Genomic DNA, 17,351 nt, shown 5'->3' on the forward strand with positions numbered 1-17,351 from the left:
GCAACTCTACTGAATTCACTGATGAGCTGTACTAGCTTTCTGGTGGCATCATTAGGATTTTCTATGTATAGTATCCTGTCAGCAAACAGTGACACTTTTACTTCCCTTCCAGTTAGATTCCTTTTCTTTTGTTCCTTCTCTGATTACCATGGCTAGGACTTTCAATACTATGCTGAATTAAAGTGCTAAGAGTGAGCATCCTGATCTTAGACGAAAATGCTTGTTTCCGATCTTAGATAAAATGCTTTTAGCTTTTCACCACCAAGTATTATGTTAGCTATGAGCTTATACGTGTGTGTTAGTCACTCAGTCGTGTCTGATTCTCTGTGACTCCATGGACTGTAGCCTGCCAGGCTCCTCGTCCATGGAAGTCTCCAAGCAAGAATGGTGGGGAGGGTTGCCACACCTTTTTTCAGGGGATCTTCCCAAGCTAGGGATTGAACCTGGGTCTCCTGTATTGCAGACAGTTTCTTTACCATTTGAGCTAAACTGGGAAGCCCATGAGCTTATATATGGACTTCATTATGTTGAAATATATTCCCTCTACACAAACATTGTGGAGAAGGAAATGGCAACCCACTCCAGTATTCTTGCCTGGAGAATCCCATGGACAAAGGAGCCTGGTGGGCTACAGTCCATGGGGTTGCAAAGAGACACGACTGAGCGACTAACACACACACACAAACATTGAGGACAGGAGAGTTTTTATCATAAATGGATGTTGAGTTTTGTCAAATTTTTTTTTTGCATTTGATCATATGATCTATTCAGATAAGCATATGATTTTTATTCTCCTTTTGTTAATGTGTGTATCACATTGATAAGATTCCCAGATATTGAACCACCCTTGCATCCCAGGATAACACTCACTTGATCACAGTGTATGATCCTTTCAATATATTACTGGATTCAGTTTGCTAATATTTTATTGAGGATTTTTACATTGATGTTCATCAATGATATTAGCCTATAATTTTCTTTTTTGTAATATCTTTGTATAGCTTTAGTATCAAGGTGATGCTGGCCTCATTCAATGAGTTCAGAAGTGTTCCTCACTCTGCAACTTTTTGGAATTGTTTTAGGATAAGCATTAACTCTTTTCTAAATGTTTGGTAGAATTGTTTATTCTTCTTCTTGGTTTGATCCATAGATCATTCTACTACAAAGCTAGGGCAGGTGAAACAGTATGGTACTGGAACAAAAGCAGACACATAGATCAACGGAGCAGAAGGGTGAGCCCAGAAACAAACCTACACTTACGTGGGTAACTGTGACAAAGCAGAAAAAAATATACAGTGAAGAAAAGACAGTCTTTCAGTAAGTCATGCTGGGAAGATGGGCTGCTACATTTAAAATAAAATAAGAACTTTTTTCACAGCATACACAAAAATAAACTCAAAATGGATTAAAGACCTAAATGTAAGACCACAAACCATAAAACCTGAGAAGAAAACATAGGTAGAATATTCTTTGACATAAATCACAATAATATTTTTTGGATCTGTCTCCTAAGAAAATAAAATACATACATACATGCACAGGACCTAATTAAACTTGAAAGGGGAGAAAAAAAAAAAAAGGAAAGGAAACCACTGACAAAATGAACATCTACTGAATGGAAGAAAATGTCTGCAAATGATATGACTAACAAGGGTTTAATATTCAAAATATATAAATAGCTAATACTACTCAATACTAAAAAAAACACAAAACAAATAATCTGGTTAAAAAATGGGAAGAAAACATGAAAAGGCATTTTCCCAAAGAAGAATACAGATGGCCAATGGGCACATGTAAAGCACAACATTGTTAATCATCAGAGAAATGTAAAGCAAAGCTATAATATGATCTCATACCTGTCAGAATGGCTATTATCAAAAAGACCACAAATAACAAATGTTGGCAAGAATGTGGAGAAAAGGGAACCCTCCTACACTGTTGGTGGGCATATAAATTGGTGCAGCCACTGTGGAAAACAGTATGGCAGTTTCTCAAAAAATTGAAGATGTAACTACCATATAACCCAGTAATTCCACTCTTGCATATATATCCAACAAAAATGAAAGCACTACTTTGAAAAAAATATATGCACCCTCATGTTCATAGCAGCATTTACAAGAGCCAAGATATGTTCATCAACATGTTCATCAACAGATGAATGGATAAAGAGGATGTGGCATAAAAATACATACATACACACTATGATATACTGTTCAATTATGAAAAAAATGAAACTTTGCATTTGCAACAACATGAATGGACCTGGAGGGTATTCTGGTTAGTGAAACACGTCAGACAGAGAAAGACAAATACTGTGTGTTATCACTTATGTGTAAATCTAAAAAATAAAGCAAATGAATGAATATAACAGAATAGAAACAGACCCACATACATAGAGAACAAACTAATGGTTACCAATGGGAAAAGGGAAGAAGAAAGGCATATGATAGTCGTGAAGAATTAAGATACACAAACTGCTGTGTATGAAATAAATAAGATACAAGGATATATGGGCTTCTCAGGTGGAGCTAGTGGTAAAGAACCCACTGGCCAATGCAGGAGATGACGTAAGAGACATGGGTTCGATCCCTAGGTGAGGAAGATCCCCTGGAGGAGGGCACAGCAACCCACTCCAGTATTCTTGCCTGGAGAATCCCATGCACAGAGAAGCCCAGCGGGCTACAGTCCATAGGGTCACAGTCAGATATGACTTACCACAAACACATAAAGATATACTGTACAAAACAGGAAATACAGCTATTATTTGACAACAATTTTAAATGGAATAAATTCATAAAAGTTTTGAATCACTATGCTATAAACCTAAACTACCATAATATTGTAAATCAAGTATACCTCAATAAAACAAAAAGAAAAACAAAAATTATTTGAAACCTGAAGAATACAGTAAGAGACAAAAAACAAAAGATACTACTTTTTATAAAAAGAAATAATGCTGAGAATTTTCCAGAAATGAATAATTACAGGGATCCCAGGCAGAATCAAGAAAACAAATCCACACCCGTACACACTGGGTAAAACTGTATAACTTCAAAGACAAGGAAAATATGCTTTAAATTACAAACCAAACATTTAAAAAGAAGAGAGAAAAATAGTCTCCCAACATGATTATCTTAGAAGCTGACAGCAGATGGCTTATCAATATCTCTAGATTACAATGGTACCTTTGGACAACCAAATGGTACTTTTAATGAACTGTCAGGAGGTGGGCTGCAGGGACTAGCCATTTCAAGTTCTATATTCAGCTAAACTATCTTTGAAGAATAAATACAAAGTAAAATTTTCAGGTAAGACTGGTGAATTTAAGACTCAGATTTTCACATAGAAAAGTAATGAATGCTCTATGCTTCATAAAAAAAGGAAACTGAACCTAGAAAAAAAAGGAATCATGATGCAAAGAAATGACAAAACATGATGATAAATCTAAATTAGCACAGAATATGAAAACACAGGTAGGGGTATGCAAAACAAAGGGGAAGTAACTAGTATTTAACTTGCAAACAAGGGAAACCAAGTTAAACTATTCTGAGGTCTTTCCAAAAACAATAAAGGGAAAATAAAGATATAATGAAAACTCATTCAACAAATAAACGACAGAAAAGAACCAAAGAAAAGGCACAAATAGAAAACAAAACATAAGATGACCAAAACAACTTCAAATCAACAAACAAAATACCATAAATTCACTTATTAGAAGGCAGAAATTATTAGAGAGTTAAAAAGAAATGTTCTTAATAAAGCTACATGACATACAAAGTTTGAAAATAAAAGAATGAAAAAGATGTAAAGACACTACAAATAATGACAGGAATTATTCAAGAGGTTTTAAATAAAATGATATAGCTCCCAAACAAAAATGGACAAATTAAAAGAAATTTTTAAGTTATAATTATAGCTGATTTTAGTACACCTCTGCTGCTGCTGCTGCTGCTGCGTCGCTTTAGTCGTGTCGGACTCTGTGCGACCCCATAGACGGCAGCCCACCAGGCTCCCCTGTCCCTGGGATTCTCCAGGCAAGAGCACTGGAGTGGGTTGCCATTTCCTTCTCCAATGCATGAAAGTGGAAAGTGAAAGTGAAATTGCTCAGTCGTGTCTGACTCTTAGCGACCCCATGGACTGCAGCCCACCAGGCTCCTCCGTCCATGGGATTTTCCAGGCAAGAGTACTGGAGTGGGGTGCCACTGCCTTCTCCGTAGTACACCTCTAACAGAGGCCAATATAGCTACTGGAGAAAAAAATGATGAGGGTACTGCTATTATGGACAGCAAAAGTAATTACCTTGATCTAAGTTATTAGTCAACAAATAGTAAATACACTTTCTATCAAAGAATACACTGAATATTTACAAAAATTCCACATGTACCTGGTTATAACTAAGTTTCAAAACGCTTTTGAAAATAAATCATATATACATTCTCTGACCATAGTACAATTAAAAATAAAATTTAAAATAAAAATAAAACAAGCAAACAAACAGATGCTTGGCAATTACAAAAACACACTCCTAAAATAAACACTATGAAAATCATAAAATATTCAAAACTAAATAATCAGAAAGAATAGACATATCAATACAGACCTTGAAATACAGATTAGCTATGGTTGCAGAGAAATATTAAATGTATTAAATTTAAATGCAAAATTTAAATGTATTAAAAAATTAGAAAACTAAACTAAGAAAAACTAAATCCACAATTAGAAGAAAAAGAAACTATAAAGATAAGGCTAATGAAAAAAATTTTAAATCACACAGAAAATTAGCAATAAAACCAAAAGTTAATTCTCTGAAAAGACCAATAAAACATATACATCTCCCAATAAGACTGACAGAAAAGGCCCCAAAAGAAGATATGTATTAAGTTACAGATATAGTAAAGACTTAAAATATAAGAGCATAATTAGAATAAATGTATGTTGCCTCTTGAGAAACTTACATGCAGGTCAGGAAGCAACAGTTAGAACTGGACATGGAACAACAGACTGGTTCCAAATAGGAAAAGGAGTACGTCAAGGTTGTATATTGTCGCCCTGCTTATTTAACTTAAATGCAGAGTACATCACGAGAAATGCTGGGCTGGAAGAAGCACAAGCTGGAATCAAGATTGCCGGGAGAAATATCAATAACCTCAGATATGCAGATGACACCACCCTTATGGCAGAAAGCAAAGAGGAACTAAAAAGCCTCTTGATGAAAAGTGAAAGTGGAGAGTGAAAAAGTTGGCTTAAAGCTCAACATTCAGAAACGAAGATCATGGCATTTGGTCCCATCACTTCATGGGAAATAGATGGGGAAACAGTGTCAGACTTTATTTTTGGGGGGCTCCAAAATCACTGCAGATGGTGATTGCAGCCATGAAATTAAAAGACGCTTGCTCCTTGGAAGAAAAGTTATGACCAACCTAGATAGCATATTGAAAAGCAGAGACATTACTTTGCCAACAAAGGTCCGTCTAGTCAAGGCTATGGTTTTTCCAGTGGTCATGTATGGATGTGAGAGTTGGACTATGAAGAAAGCTGAGCACCGAAGAATGGATGCTTTTGAAGTGTGGTGTTGGAGAAGACTCTTGAGAGTCCCTTGGACTGCAAGGAGATCCAACCAGTCCATTCCGAAGATCAGCCCTGGGATTTCTTTGGAAGGAATGATGCTAAAACTGAAACTCCAGTACTTTGGCCACCTCATGTGAAGAGTTGACTCATTGGAAAAGACTCTGATGCTGGGAGGGATTGAGGGCAGGAGGAGAAGGGGATGACAGAGGATGAGATGGCTGGATGGCATCACTGACTCGATGGACGTGAGTCTCAGTGAACTCCGGGAGTTGGTGATGGACAGGGAGGCCTGGCATGCTGCAATTCATGGGGTTGCAAAGAGTCGGACACGACAGAGTGACTAAACTGAACTGACACATACAGGAAATGGACAGTTTTCTAGAAAACTAGCAAATAACCAAAATTTATTCTGGAAGCAATAATTATTAAAGAAACAATTCACAGAATGAAAAAAAAAAACCTCACACTAGACTCAGTTTCACAATTTTAATCATAGGGCAGATGATCTCTGATTACAAGAAACTTCCAAGAACAGAATAAAACAAAAAAGGAAAGCTGCTCAGTTTATTTTATGAGGTCAGGATAATAATGATATCAAAATCAGAAAGGTAAAGAACTAGAAAAAAAATGTAGGACCAATTTCATTTTGTTTATAGATGAAATAAAAAATCTACATAAAATTAAAGCAATCTAACACAGGGGACTTTCAAAGAAAACAATAAACCTGTCTTTGTAGTTCAGTATGTTAAAACATTAGGTGACAGGGTGACAAAATTTTCATTACCTACATAAATTTGGGGGGGGACTTCGTTAAAATTTAACATTCATTCAAAATACAAAAAAGGATATAATATTGTCAATGTGAGAGACCTGGGTTCGATCCCTGTGTCGGGAAGATCCCCTGGAGAAGGGAAAAGCTACCCACTCCAGTATTCTGGCCTGGAGAATTCCATGGACTATATAGTCCAGGGGAGGTTGCAAAGAGTTGGTCACGACTGAGCAACTTTCACTTCACTTCACATCCTAGACTAAAAAATAAAGAATTAATGGAAACTGTGTCCTTAAGCCTGATAAAAAATATTTAGCCAAAATTCTACAGCATGATGGGAATGTAAACTGATACAGCTATTATAGAACACAGTATGAGATTCCTTAAAAACTAGCTAGGCATAAATCTAGTTATTGAAAATAGTATGGAGAGTAAGAAACTAGGAATAAACCTTATGACCCAGGAATACCACTACTGGACATACACACTAGAAAATAAATGGATTAGGAAGTTGTGGTACATTTATACAATATAACATTGCTCAGCCATAAAAAGGAACGATTCTGAGATAGTTGTAGTGAGGCGCATGAACCTGGAGCCTCTTATGCAAAGCAAGATTAAAACAAGGAAGAGAAGAAACAAGTATTGTATATTAATGCATATACATGTAATCTAGAAAAACAATACTGATAAATCTATTAGAGAATGGACTTGTGGACACAGCAGAGGAAGGTTAGGGTGGGACAAACTGAGAAAGTAGCATTGACATATATACACTATCATACACTAAAATAGTTAGTGAGAAAGCTGCTAAATAACATAGGGAGCCCAGCCTGGAGCTCTGTGATGACCTAGAGGGGTGGGGTGTGGGGACAGGAGGGAAGCTAAGGAGGGATGATATATATATAATTATGACTGATTCACATTGTTGAACAGCAGAAACCAAGGCAAAATTGTAAAGCAATTTTCCACCAATTAAAAAATAAAATTTTCAAAACATGGATAACCAACAAGGATCTAATCTACTGTACAGCACAAGAAACTCTATTCAATGTTATGTGGCACTCTGGATGGAAGGGGAGTTTGGGGGAGAATGGATACATGTACATAAATGGCAGAGTCCCTTTGCTGTCCACCCAAAACTATCACAACATTGTGTGCTGGGGGCTTCCCAGGTGGCACAGTAGCGAAGCATCTGCCCAACAATGCAGGAGACCCAAAAGACACGGGTTCCATCTCTGGATCAGGAAGATCCTCTGGAGTAGGAAATGGCAACCCACTCCAGTATTCTTTTTTTTTTTTTTCAATATTTATTTTCAAACTTTAAACTTTTTATTTGTATTAGAGTATGGCCAATTAACAATGTTGTGGTAGTTTCAGGTGAACAGTGAAGGGACTCAGCCATATATATATATGTATCCATTCTCCCTCAAATCCCCCTCCCATCCAGGCTGACACATAACACTGAGCAGAGCTCCACATTGGTTATCCATTTTAAATATAGCTGTGTGTACATGATCTTTCCAGACTCCCTTAAACTATCCCTTTCCCCTGGCAACCATCAATTCATTTTTAAGTCTGTGAATCTTTTTGTTTTGTAAGTAAGTGCATTGTATCATTTCTTTTTAGATTCTACACATAAGGGATGTCATACAATATCTCTTCTTCTCTAACTTCACTCAATATGACACTCATCCATTTTGCTGCAAATGGCATTATTTCATTCTTTTTAATGGCCAAGTAATATTCCACTGTATATATGTACCACACCTTTAACCATTCCTCTGTTGATGGACATTTAGATTGCCTCCATGTCTTGGCTATTATAAACAGTGCTGTAATGAACACTGTGGTATGTGTATCCTTTCGGGTGTTTTTCTCCAGATATATGCACAAGAGTGGGACTGTAGAGTCATATGGTAGGACATACAGATGGCTAATGAGCACATGGAAAGACATTCAACATCACTAGTTATTAGAGAAAAGAAAATCGAAACTACAATGAGAAATCACCTCATACCAGTCAGAATGGCTATCATCAAAAAATCCACAAACAACAAATACTGGAGAGCGTGTGGAGAGAAGGGAATTCTCCTACACTGTTACATGGTACAGCTACTATGGAGAACAGTAAGGAGGTTACTTTAAAAAAAAAAACTGCTCCAGTACTCTTGCCTGGAAAATTCCATGGACAGAGGAGCCTGACGGTTTACAGTCCATGAGGTCCCAAAGAGTTGGACACAACTGAGCAACTGAGCACAGCACATACAGCACAAAGCCGATATGGCTGATACTGCTGTCCACCTGAAACTATTACAACACTGTTAATCAGCTATACTCCAGTATACAATAAAAAGTTTTAAAAAAAATTCTACAGCAAATCTCAATTGTAGTGACACATTATTAAATGCAGACTAGTGAAAATCGTAACTAAGATGATAATGCTTACCACCATTTTTTCTATTCCATATTATACTGGAGGTTCTAATCAGATCAAGAAAAAAGATGCAGAAGAAATTGTAAAGGAACAAAACTATCACAATTTGCATATGATATAACCATCTTTACAAAAAGCTCAAAGGACTCTGCAAAATAAGAGAGTTCAGCGGTGCTGACACTCTTGACAAATACAGGTGTAGGATCAATATACAAAAAATCAGTAATGTTTCTATACATACAACCAATTAGAAAATGTAGTAGGAAAATAGCCATTCATTATAACAACAAAACTATAAAGTACCTTGAAAAGAATATTTAAGACTTTATGTAGTAATATGAGAAAATATTATTAATGGACACCAAAAACCCCTCCATGTAAAATATAGATATATCATATCCATGGAAAGGCAGATTCAATAATATAAAGATATCAGTTCTCTGCAAATTAATCTATATGTCCAATTTAGTTGGCATTTAGCAGCAAGAAGTTTGGGGGAAGGCTTGCCCTGCAAGCTATCAAGGTTAGTTAAAACAGATGCCACATAATCTTACTATTTAGCTTTCTCATTTTATGATACAAACACATGGCTTGGAATATCTATTGATTTGAGTGATTAACATATTCCTTGGTTTAGTATCTCATACAGAGGAGCCTGGAAGGCTGCAGTCCATGGTGTTGCTGAGGGTCGGACAACACTGAGCGACTTCACTTTCACTTTTTACTTTCATGCATTGGAGAAGGAAATGGCAACCCACTCCAGTGTTCTTGCCTGGAGAATCCGAGGGACGGGGGAGCCTGGTGGGCTGCCATCTATGGGGTTGCACAGAGTCGGACACAACTGAAGTGACTTAGCAGCATAGTAATAATTTCCTCCAACTATGTGACAAGAGCTGATTGTGAAAGATTCTACATTGGGATCCCTGAGAAGTGCTGTGTTCAGTTAATTAAAACAAAATCCCCATATGCTTAACACCAAGAAAACTGTAGCAAAATACTGTGTTATGATCTTATATTCTTGCCTATAAAGATGGCCAAACATTTCACCTTTATCCATAGTGCTGAGTGATCCACAAACTTCAAGCAGTACCTGGGAGCTACTTTGTTCAAACACCTCAGCATTGCACACCTCAGAGTATGTAGAACAAGTAACAAAAGGAAGCCTTTACCGCAAAACTTTTGCTAAAACAGAATATAGATGCCTGACTTTAAGCTGGACTCAGACATTCTGGAATGTGAAGCCAAGTGGGCCTTAGAAAGCATCACTACGAACAAAGCTAGTGGAGGTGATGGAATTCCAGTTGAGCTATTTCACATCCTGAAAGATGATGCTGTGAAAGTGCTGCACTCAATATGCCAGCAAATTTGGAAAACTCAGCAGTGGCCACAGGACTGGAAAAGGTCAGTTTTCATTCTGATCCTGAAGAAAGGCAATGCCAAAGAATGCTCAAACTACTGCACAATTGCACTCATATCACATGCTAGTAAAGTAATGCTAAAAATTCTCCAAGCCAGGCTTCAGCAATATGTGAACCATGAACTTCCTGATGTTCAAGCTGGCTTTAAAAGGCAGAGGAACCAGAGATCAAATTGCCAACATCCGCTGGATCATGGAAAAAGCAAGAGAGTTCCAAAAAACGTCTATTTCTGCTTTATTGACTATGCCAAAGCCTTTGACTGTGTGGATCACAATAAACTGTGGAAAATTCTGAAAGAGATGGGAATACCAGACCACCTGATCTGTCTCTTGAGAAATTTGTATGCAGGTCAGGAAGCAACAGTTCTAAGTGGACATGGAACAACAGACTGGTTCCAAATAGGAAAAGGAGTACGTCAAGGCTGTATATTGTCACCCTGCTTATTTAACTTAAATGCAGAGTACATCATGAGAAACGCTGGGCTGGAAGAAGCTCAAGCTGGAATCAAGATTGCCGGGAGAAATATCAATAACCTCAGATATGCCAGATATGCAGATGACACCACCCTTATGGCAGAAAGTGAAGAGGAACTAAAAAGCCTCTTGATGAAAGTGAAAGTGGAGAGTGAAAAAGTTGGCTTAAAGCTCAACAATCAGAAAACGAAGATCATGGCATCTGGTCCCATCACTTCATGGGAAATAGATGAGGAAACGGTGGAAACAGTGTCAGACTTTATTTTTCTGGGCTCCAAAATCACTGCAGATGGTGACTGCAGCCATGAAATTAAAAGATGCTTACTCCTTGGAAGGAAAGTTAGGACCAACCTAGATAGCATATTCAAAAGCAGAGACATTACTTTGCCAACAAAGGTCTGTCAAAGGCTATGGTTTTTCCAGTGGTCATGTATGGATGTGAGAGTTGGACTGTGAAGAAGGCTGAGCGCCAAAGAATTGATGCTTTTGAAGTGTGGTGTTGGAGAAGACTCTTGAGAGTCCCTTGGACTGCAAGGAGATCCAACCAGTCCATTCTGAAGATCAGCCCTGGGATTTCTTTGGAAGGAATGATGCTAAAGCTGAAACTCCAGTACTTTGGCCACCTCATACGAAGAGTTGACTCATTGGAAAAGACTCTGATGCTGGGAAGGATTGGGAGCAGGAGGAGAAGGGGACGACAGAGGATGAGATGGACATGAGTCTGAGTGAACTCGGGGAGTTTGTGATGGACAGGGAGGTCTGGCGTGCTGCGATTCATGGGGTCACAAAGAGTCAGACAGGACTGAGCGACTGAACTGAACTGACAGCCTTAACAAGAGGCTTCCCAGGTGGTTCAGTGGTAAAGAATCTGTCTACAACGTAGGAGACACAGATTTCCATCCCTGGGTTGGGAAGATCCCCTGGAGAAGGAAATGGCAACCTACTCCAGTATTCTGTTTAGGGAAGTCTATGGACAGAGGAGTTGGGAAGGCTACATTCTATGGGGGTTGTAAGAGCCAAGACTTAGCAACTAAATATTAGCCTTAATGAAGGGCCAGGTGCAAAATATACTTCGAAATACCCAGATGAATTAACCTAATGCATGGTAATGAAAACAAATGTTTGTAGTTTAGCTGACTCAGAGCTGTACTGAACAACAGATCCACTGATTAAGTACACTGTTACTAGAATAATAGGCCCATCTTATCAAACAGTGGAAGATGATTATGTTTCTACATGCTATGGTAAGCCAATATGTCTAGCTTATCTAAATACAGTACACTTCAGTTTTAACTCTAAACATGGTTTCATTTTAGGTACAGATCATTTGGTAACTACATTTAACCATCTGAGGAATTGCTGGGATGTTTTGCAAGTTTTAAATTACATTACTTTAAATTAATTAAAAAGAAAGTAAATTTTTAAAATATTATTTTTCTGGTAAGGGTATACATGAGGGCAAATAAAAGACATGGTCTGTGACCTCGTGGAACTCAGTCCAGCACAGAAAACAGACACAAAGTAAACTAACAAATGAATTAACGGTAACAAGTTACACTAATAGCAAAGAAAATTTAATCAGACAATAAAAGAGTAATAGGAAGCCTACTTATCATAGGCAAAAAAGGCCACTTTGGTAGACAGAAACGAAAGAGGTCAAGATTACACAAGAGGTAGAAGCCAAGTGTGACAGAGCTTTTGAAGTGCAACTGGAAACCACTGCAAAGTTTTAGGCAAGGGAGAGACAAGATCAAATCAACAAGATTACTGACATCTGCATGACAACCGGGGGATGAAGAGTGGAGTGGTCCAAGAGTGAAAACACGTGATGTCAGGATATCAGTAATTACACTGAGAATAGGTAAGGAAAGGAAACCCTTCCAACTCCAACAAACGTGGATAAGAATGAAAATTCCAAATGCCCTGAGAAACATGCTTTGAGTTTAGAAACCAAACCTAAAAGAAATTTACATACGTAAACTCCAGGAACCTGAAATTAAGTGGAATTCCTTTAACTAGAAACTGAACCATTCACTGGCCATTCGCGCTATCCAAACTACTTCTAGAAATATCATCTTGCTGACGAACAGGTTTACTTATTTGGGTAAAATTTTCTCCCACTTCCAACACCTACGAGGACGCGGCTCAAGTTAAAGACAAAAGATGAAGGGCAAGTAAATGGGCTGGGAAGAAAATGCTGGACAATGAACGGTCTCAAAGATCCAGTCACCAGGAAAAGTACTTGTAAGCAGCCTCATTTAGGTGAAAGAAGAAAAAGCTGAACCGCCGAAGTTCTTACTTATATTCTTCCTCCTTGGCGAGGAGGTCCCGTCGAGGCGTGGCAGGTTGCTGAATGCGTGGCGGGAGCAGAGTCCCTGAAACGCCCGGTCTCTGTAAAAGAGGCAGACACTTTCACAACCAAAGTTCAATAAATTTTGGTGTTCTCAGGACGCTGAAACCTAGCTGCTACCCAGGAGAGGCCAGTTGAGCTAACCTTGAAACTTCTCCCGGCCATCTTCCGCGACCACGACGCCGTTACCGCGGCAACGACGCACTTTCCCGCGAGAGTTATCACAACCCCAGCGGCCTTCCAGCTAAGAGCACGATTGGGACCACGCCCCAACTCTCGGCAGAAAACAGCGCGAGCTTAGGACCGGGCTGAGAACTAGGGAGTGTGCGCTGCTGTCTTTGTACCCGACTTGTGGTAAACGCTAACCGCAGTCTTACAGGAACTGAAGAAGCCAAAGTCGTGGACTGATTTATAGAATGGGAAAAACTAGAGATGTCTTCAAGAAAATCAGAGATACCAAGGGAACATTTCATGCAAAGATGGGCTCAATAAAGGACAGAAATGGTATGGACCTAACAGAAGCATAAGATATTAAGAAGAGGTAGCAAGAATACACCGGAGAAGGCAATGGCACCCTACTCCAGTGTTCTTGCCTGGAGAATCCCAGAGACGGGGGAACCTGGTGGGCTGCCGTCTATGGGGTCGCACAGAGTCGGACACGACTGAAGCGACTTAGCAGCAGCAGCAGCAGCAAGAATACACAAAAGAACTGTACAAAATATCTTCACGACCCAGATAGTCACGATGGTGTGATCACTCACCTAGAGCCAGACATCCTGGAGTGTGAACTCAAGTGGGCCTTAGGAAGCATCACTACGAACAAAGTTAGTGCAGGTGATGGAATAGTGGAGGAGATGGAATTCCAGTTGAGCTATTTCAAATCCTAAAAGATGATGCTGTGAAAGTGCTGCACTGAATATTCCAGCAAACTTAGAAAACTCAGCACTGGCCACAGGACTGGAAAAAGTCAGTTTTCATTCCAATCCCAAAGAAAGGAAATGCCAAAGAATGCTCAAACTACTGCACAATTGCACTCATCTCACACACTAGTAAAGTAATGCTCAAAATTCTCCAAGCCAGGCTTCAACAATACGTGAACGGTGAACTTCCAGATGTTCAAGGTGGTTTTAGAAAAGGCAGAGGAACCAGAGATCAAATTGCCAACTCCGTTGGATCATAGAAAGCACATGAGACTTCCAGAAAAACATCTATTTCTGCTTCATTGACTATGCCAAAACCTTTGACTGTGTGGATCACAATAAACTGTGGAAAATTTTGAAGGAGATGGGAATACCAGACCACCTGACCTGCCTCTTGAGAAATCTGTATGCAGGTCAGGAAGCAAGTTAGAACTGGACACAGAACAACAGACTGGTTCCAAATAGGAAAAGAAGTACATCAAGGCTGTGTATTGCCACCATGCTTATTTAATTTATATGCAGAGTACATCATGAGAAACGCCGGGCTGGATGAAGCGCAAGCTGGAATCAAGATTGCTGGGAGAAATATCAATAACCTCAGATATGCAGATGACACCACCCTTATAGCAGAAAGTTAAAAAGAACTAAAGAGCCTCTTGATGAAAGAGGAGAGTGAAAAAGTTGACTTAAAGCTCAACATTCAGAAAACGAAGATCATGGCATCGGGTCCCATCACTTCATGGCAAAAAGATGGGGAAACAGTGGAAACAGTGGCAGACTTTATTTTCCTGGGCTCCAAAATCATGCAGATGGTGACTGCAGCCATGAAATAAAAAGACGCTTACTCCTTGGAAGAAAAATTATGACCAACCTAGACAGCATATTGGAGAAGGCAGTGGCACCCAACTCCAGTACTCTTGCCTGGAAAATCCCATGGACGGAGGAGCCTGGAAGGCTGCAGTCCTTGGGGTCACTGAGGGTCGGACACAACTGAGTGACCTCACTTTCACTTTTCACTTTGATGCATTGGAGAAGGAAATGGCGACCCACTCCAGTGTTCTTGCCTGGAGAATCCCAGGGATGGGAGAGCCTGGTGGCCTGCCATCTATGGGGTCACACAGAGTCGGACATGACTGAAGTGACTTAGCAGCAGCAGCAGCAGACAGCATATTAAAAAGCAGAGACATTACTTTGCCAACAAAGGTCTGTCTAGTCAAGGCTATGGTTTTTCCAGTAGACATGTATGGATGTGAGAGTTGGACTATAAAGAAAGCTGAGCACAGAAAAATCGATGCCTTTGAACTGTGGAATTGGAGAAGACTCTTGAGAGTCCCTTGGACTACAAGGAGATCCAACCAGTCCATCCTAAGGGAAACCAGTCCTAGGTGTTCATTGGAAGGATTGATGTTGAAGCTAAACTCCAATACTTTGGCCACCTGATGTGAAGAGCTGTCTCATTTGAAAAGAGCTTGATGCTGGGAAAGATTGAAGGCGAGAGGAGAAGGGGACAACAGAAGATGAGATGGTTGGATGGCATCACCGACCCGATGGTCATGAGTTTGAGTAAACTCCAGGAGTTGTTAATGGACAGGGAGGCCTGGTGTGCTGCAGTCCACTGGTGTCGCAAAGAGTCGGACACGACTGAGGGACTGAACTGAACTGAAGGTGGCGATGGAAGAGTCTCAACCAAAGAAGACAGGTGCATTTCTAATAGTAGAAAGTAAGCTGGTAAAACGCCTACTCTTTTGTGCAAACTCTGCTGTGATTTCCAAACTAAGTAGCCAATTTGATCTTTAGCTTGTTTTGTTTAAAATGAACTATTTGTTGGAATTTCAAGTTTTGATTCCTCACATTTATTTACAGCATAGTTGAAAGTTCAGGCTCTCAAGGCAGTCATCTTAAGTTCATGTCCTGGGTCTGCCACTTACTAGCTTGGGAAAATCATTATCTCAGCTACTTCATCTGTAAAGTAAGGGTAAGAATAGTGCCCATCTCGCAGAGTTACTTTGAGGAGTAAATGAATTTGAGCTTAGGATTGTTCCTGGAACAAAGTAAACAATAAAAATTCCATTTGGAGGAGAGGGGAATAACCTTCGGAATCCAGAAATAAACTTCACATTCAGGGATGCTGGGAGGGATTGGGGGCAGGAGGAGAAGGGGACAACAGAGGATGAGATGGCTGGATGGCATCACTGACTCGATGGACGTGAGTTTGAGTGAACTCCGGGAGTTGGTGATGGACAGGGAGGCCTGGCATGCTGCGGTTCATGGGGTCGCAAAGAGTCGGACATGACTGAGCAACTGAACTAACTGAACTGATCTGATCTTCAGCAAAGGTGCCAATACCATTCAGTGGGGCAAGTCTACTCTTTTTTGAAAGTGGGAGGAGAAGGGGATGCCAAAGGATGAGATGGTTAGTTGGCATCACCGACTCAATGGAAGTGAGTTTGAGTAAACTCCAGGAGTTGGTGATGGACAGGGAGGCCTGGCATGCTGCAGTCCATGGGGTTGCAAAGAGACGGACATGACTAAGCGACTGAACTGACTGACTGACTGTGGAAAACAATCTCACATTTTCTCAAAACCATACACATAAAATTACCACGTGATCCAGTAGCCCACTCCTAGCTATATGCCCAAGAGAAATGAAAACATATACCCTTACAAAAAGTTGTACACAAATGTTTATAGCAGTATTCAGAAAAGACAAAAAGTGAAAATGACTCAAATGATACACTGATTAATAGGTAAATAAAAAGTGGTGTATTCATCAATGGAATATTATTCAGGGCCAGAAAGGAATGATGCATACTACAATATGGATGAACCTTGAAAACATGCTATGTGAAAGAAGCAATTCACAAAAGACCACATATTATATGATTCCATTCTATTAGGACCACATATTATATGGAATGTCTAGAACAGGCAAATCTGTAGAGACAGAAAGCTGTTCAGTGATTGCCTAGCTCTGAAAGATAATGGGGAACTGACTAAGGTGTTGCCGGATTTTCGGCGGAGTGGGGCGAGGGTAATGAAAATGTTCTAAAATTGACTGTGATGATGGTTGCACAAATCTGTCAATACACTAAAAGACAATTGTACACTTTATATGGATAAATGGTGAGTATGTGAAATACATCAGTCAAGTGGTTAAAACATTAAAAATAAAATTATTAAAATAAAAATGTCAAAAGATGGAGGAAAAGTACACCATACTAACACTAATCAAAAGACAGCTGGAGTAGCCACATTAACTTCAAACAAAGTGATCTCAGAACCGGAAAAACTATCAGAGATAAAGAGGAATATTACATAAAGGATAAGGAGATCAACTCTCCAAGGAGATATAACAATCCTGAATGTGTATGAACCAAACAGTTGAGTGTCAAAATATACGAGGCAAAAACTAATAG

General features: G+C 39.4%; 1 protein-coding gene across 3 annotated transcripts in view; it reads right to left on the reverse strand.

Annotated features, from left to right (window-relative positions):
- Positions 1-17,351, reverse strand: part of TEX9 (testis expressed 9) — a 237,724-nt gene that overhangs the window by 98,957 nt on the left and 121,416 nt on the right. Inside the window, exons 1-2 of one of the 3 annotated variants that reach the window (XM_027553932.1) lie at positions 13,160-13,308; positions 12,965-13,056 (exon numbers count right to left, since the gene is read on the reverse strand). The exons of the other annotated variants lie outside the window; for them this stretch is intronic. Coding sequence (XP_027409733.1) covers positions 12,965-13,056; positions 13,160-13,180 — 113 coding nt within the window. The 5' untranslated portion in view covers positions 13,181-13,308. Of the gene's footprint in view, positions 1-12,964; positions 13,057-13,159; positions 13,309-17,351 lie in introns of those variants that run through there. 3 annotated transcript variants of the gene reach the window in all.

The sequence above is a fragment of the Bos indicus x Bos taurus genome, chromosome 10 (genome assembly GCF_003369695.1).
Source record: "Bos indicus x Bos taurus breed Angus x Brahman F1 hybrid chromosome 10, Bos_hybrid_MaternalHap_v2.0, whole genome shotgun sequence".
In the NCBI taxonomy this organism is placed as follows: Eukaryota; Metazoa; Chordata; class Mammalia; order Artiodactyla; family Bovidae; genus Bos; species Bos indicus x Bos taurus.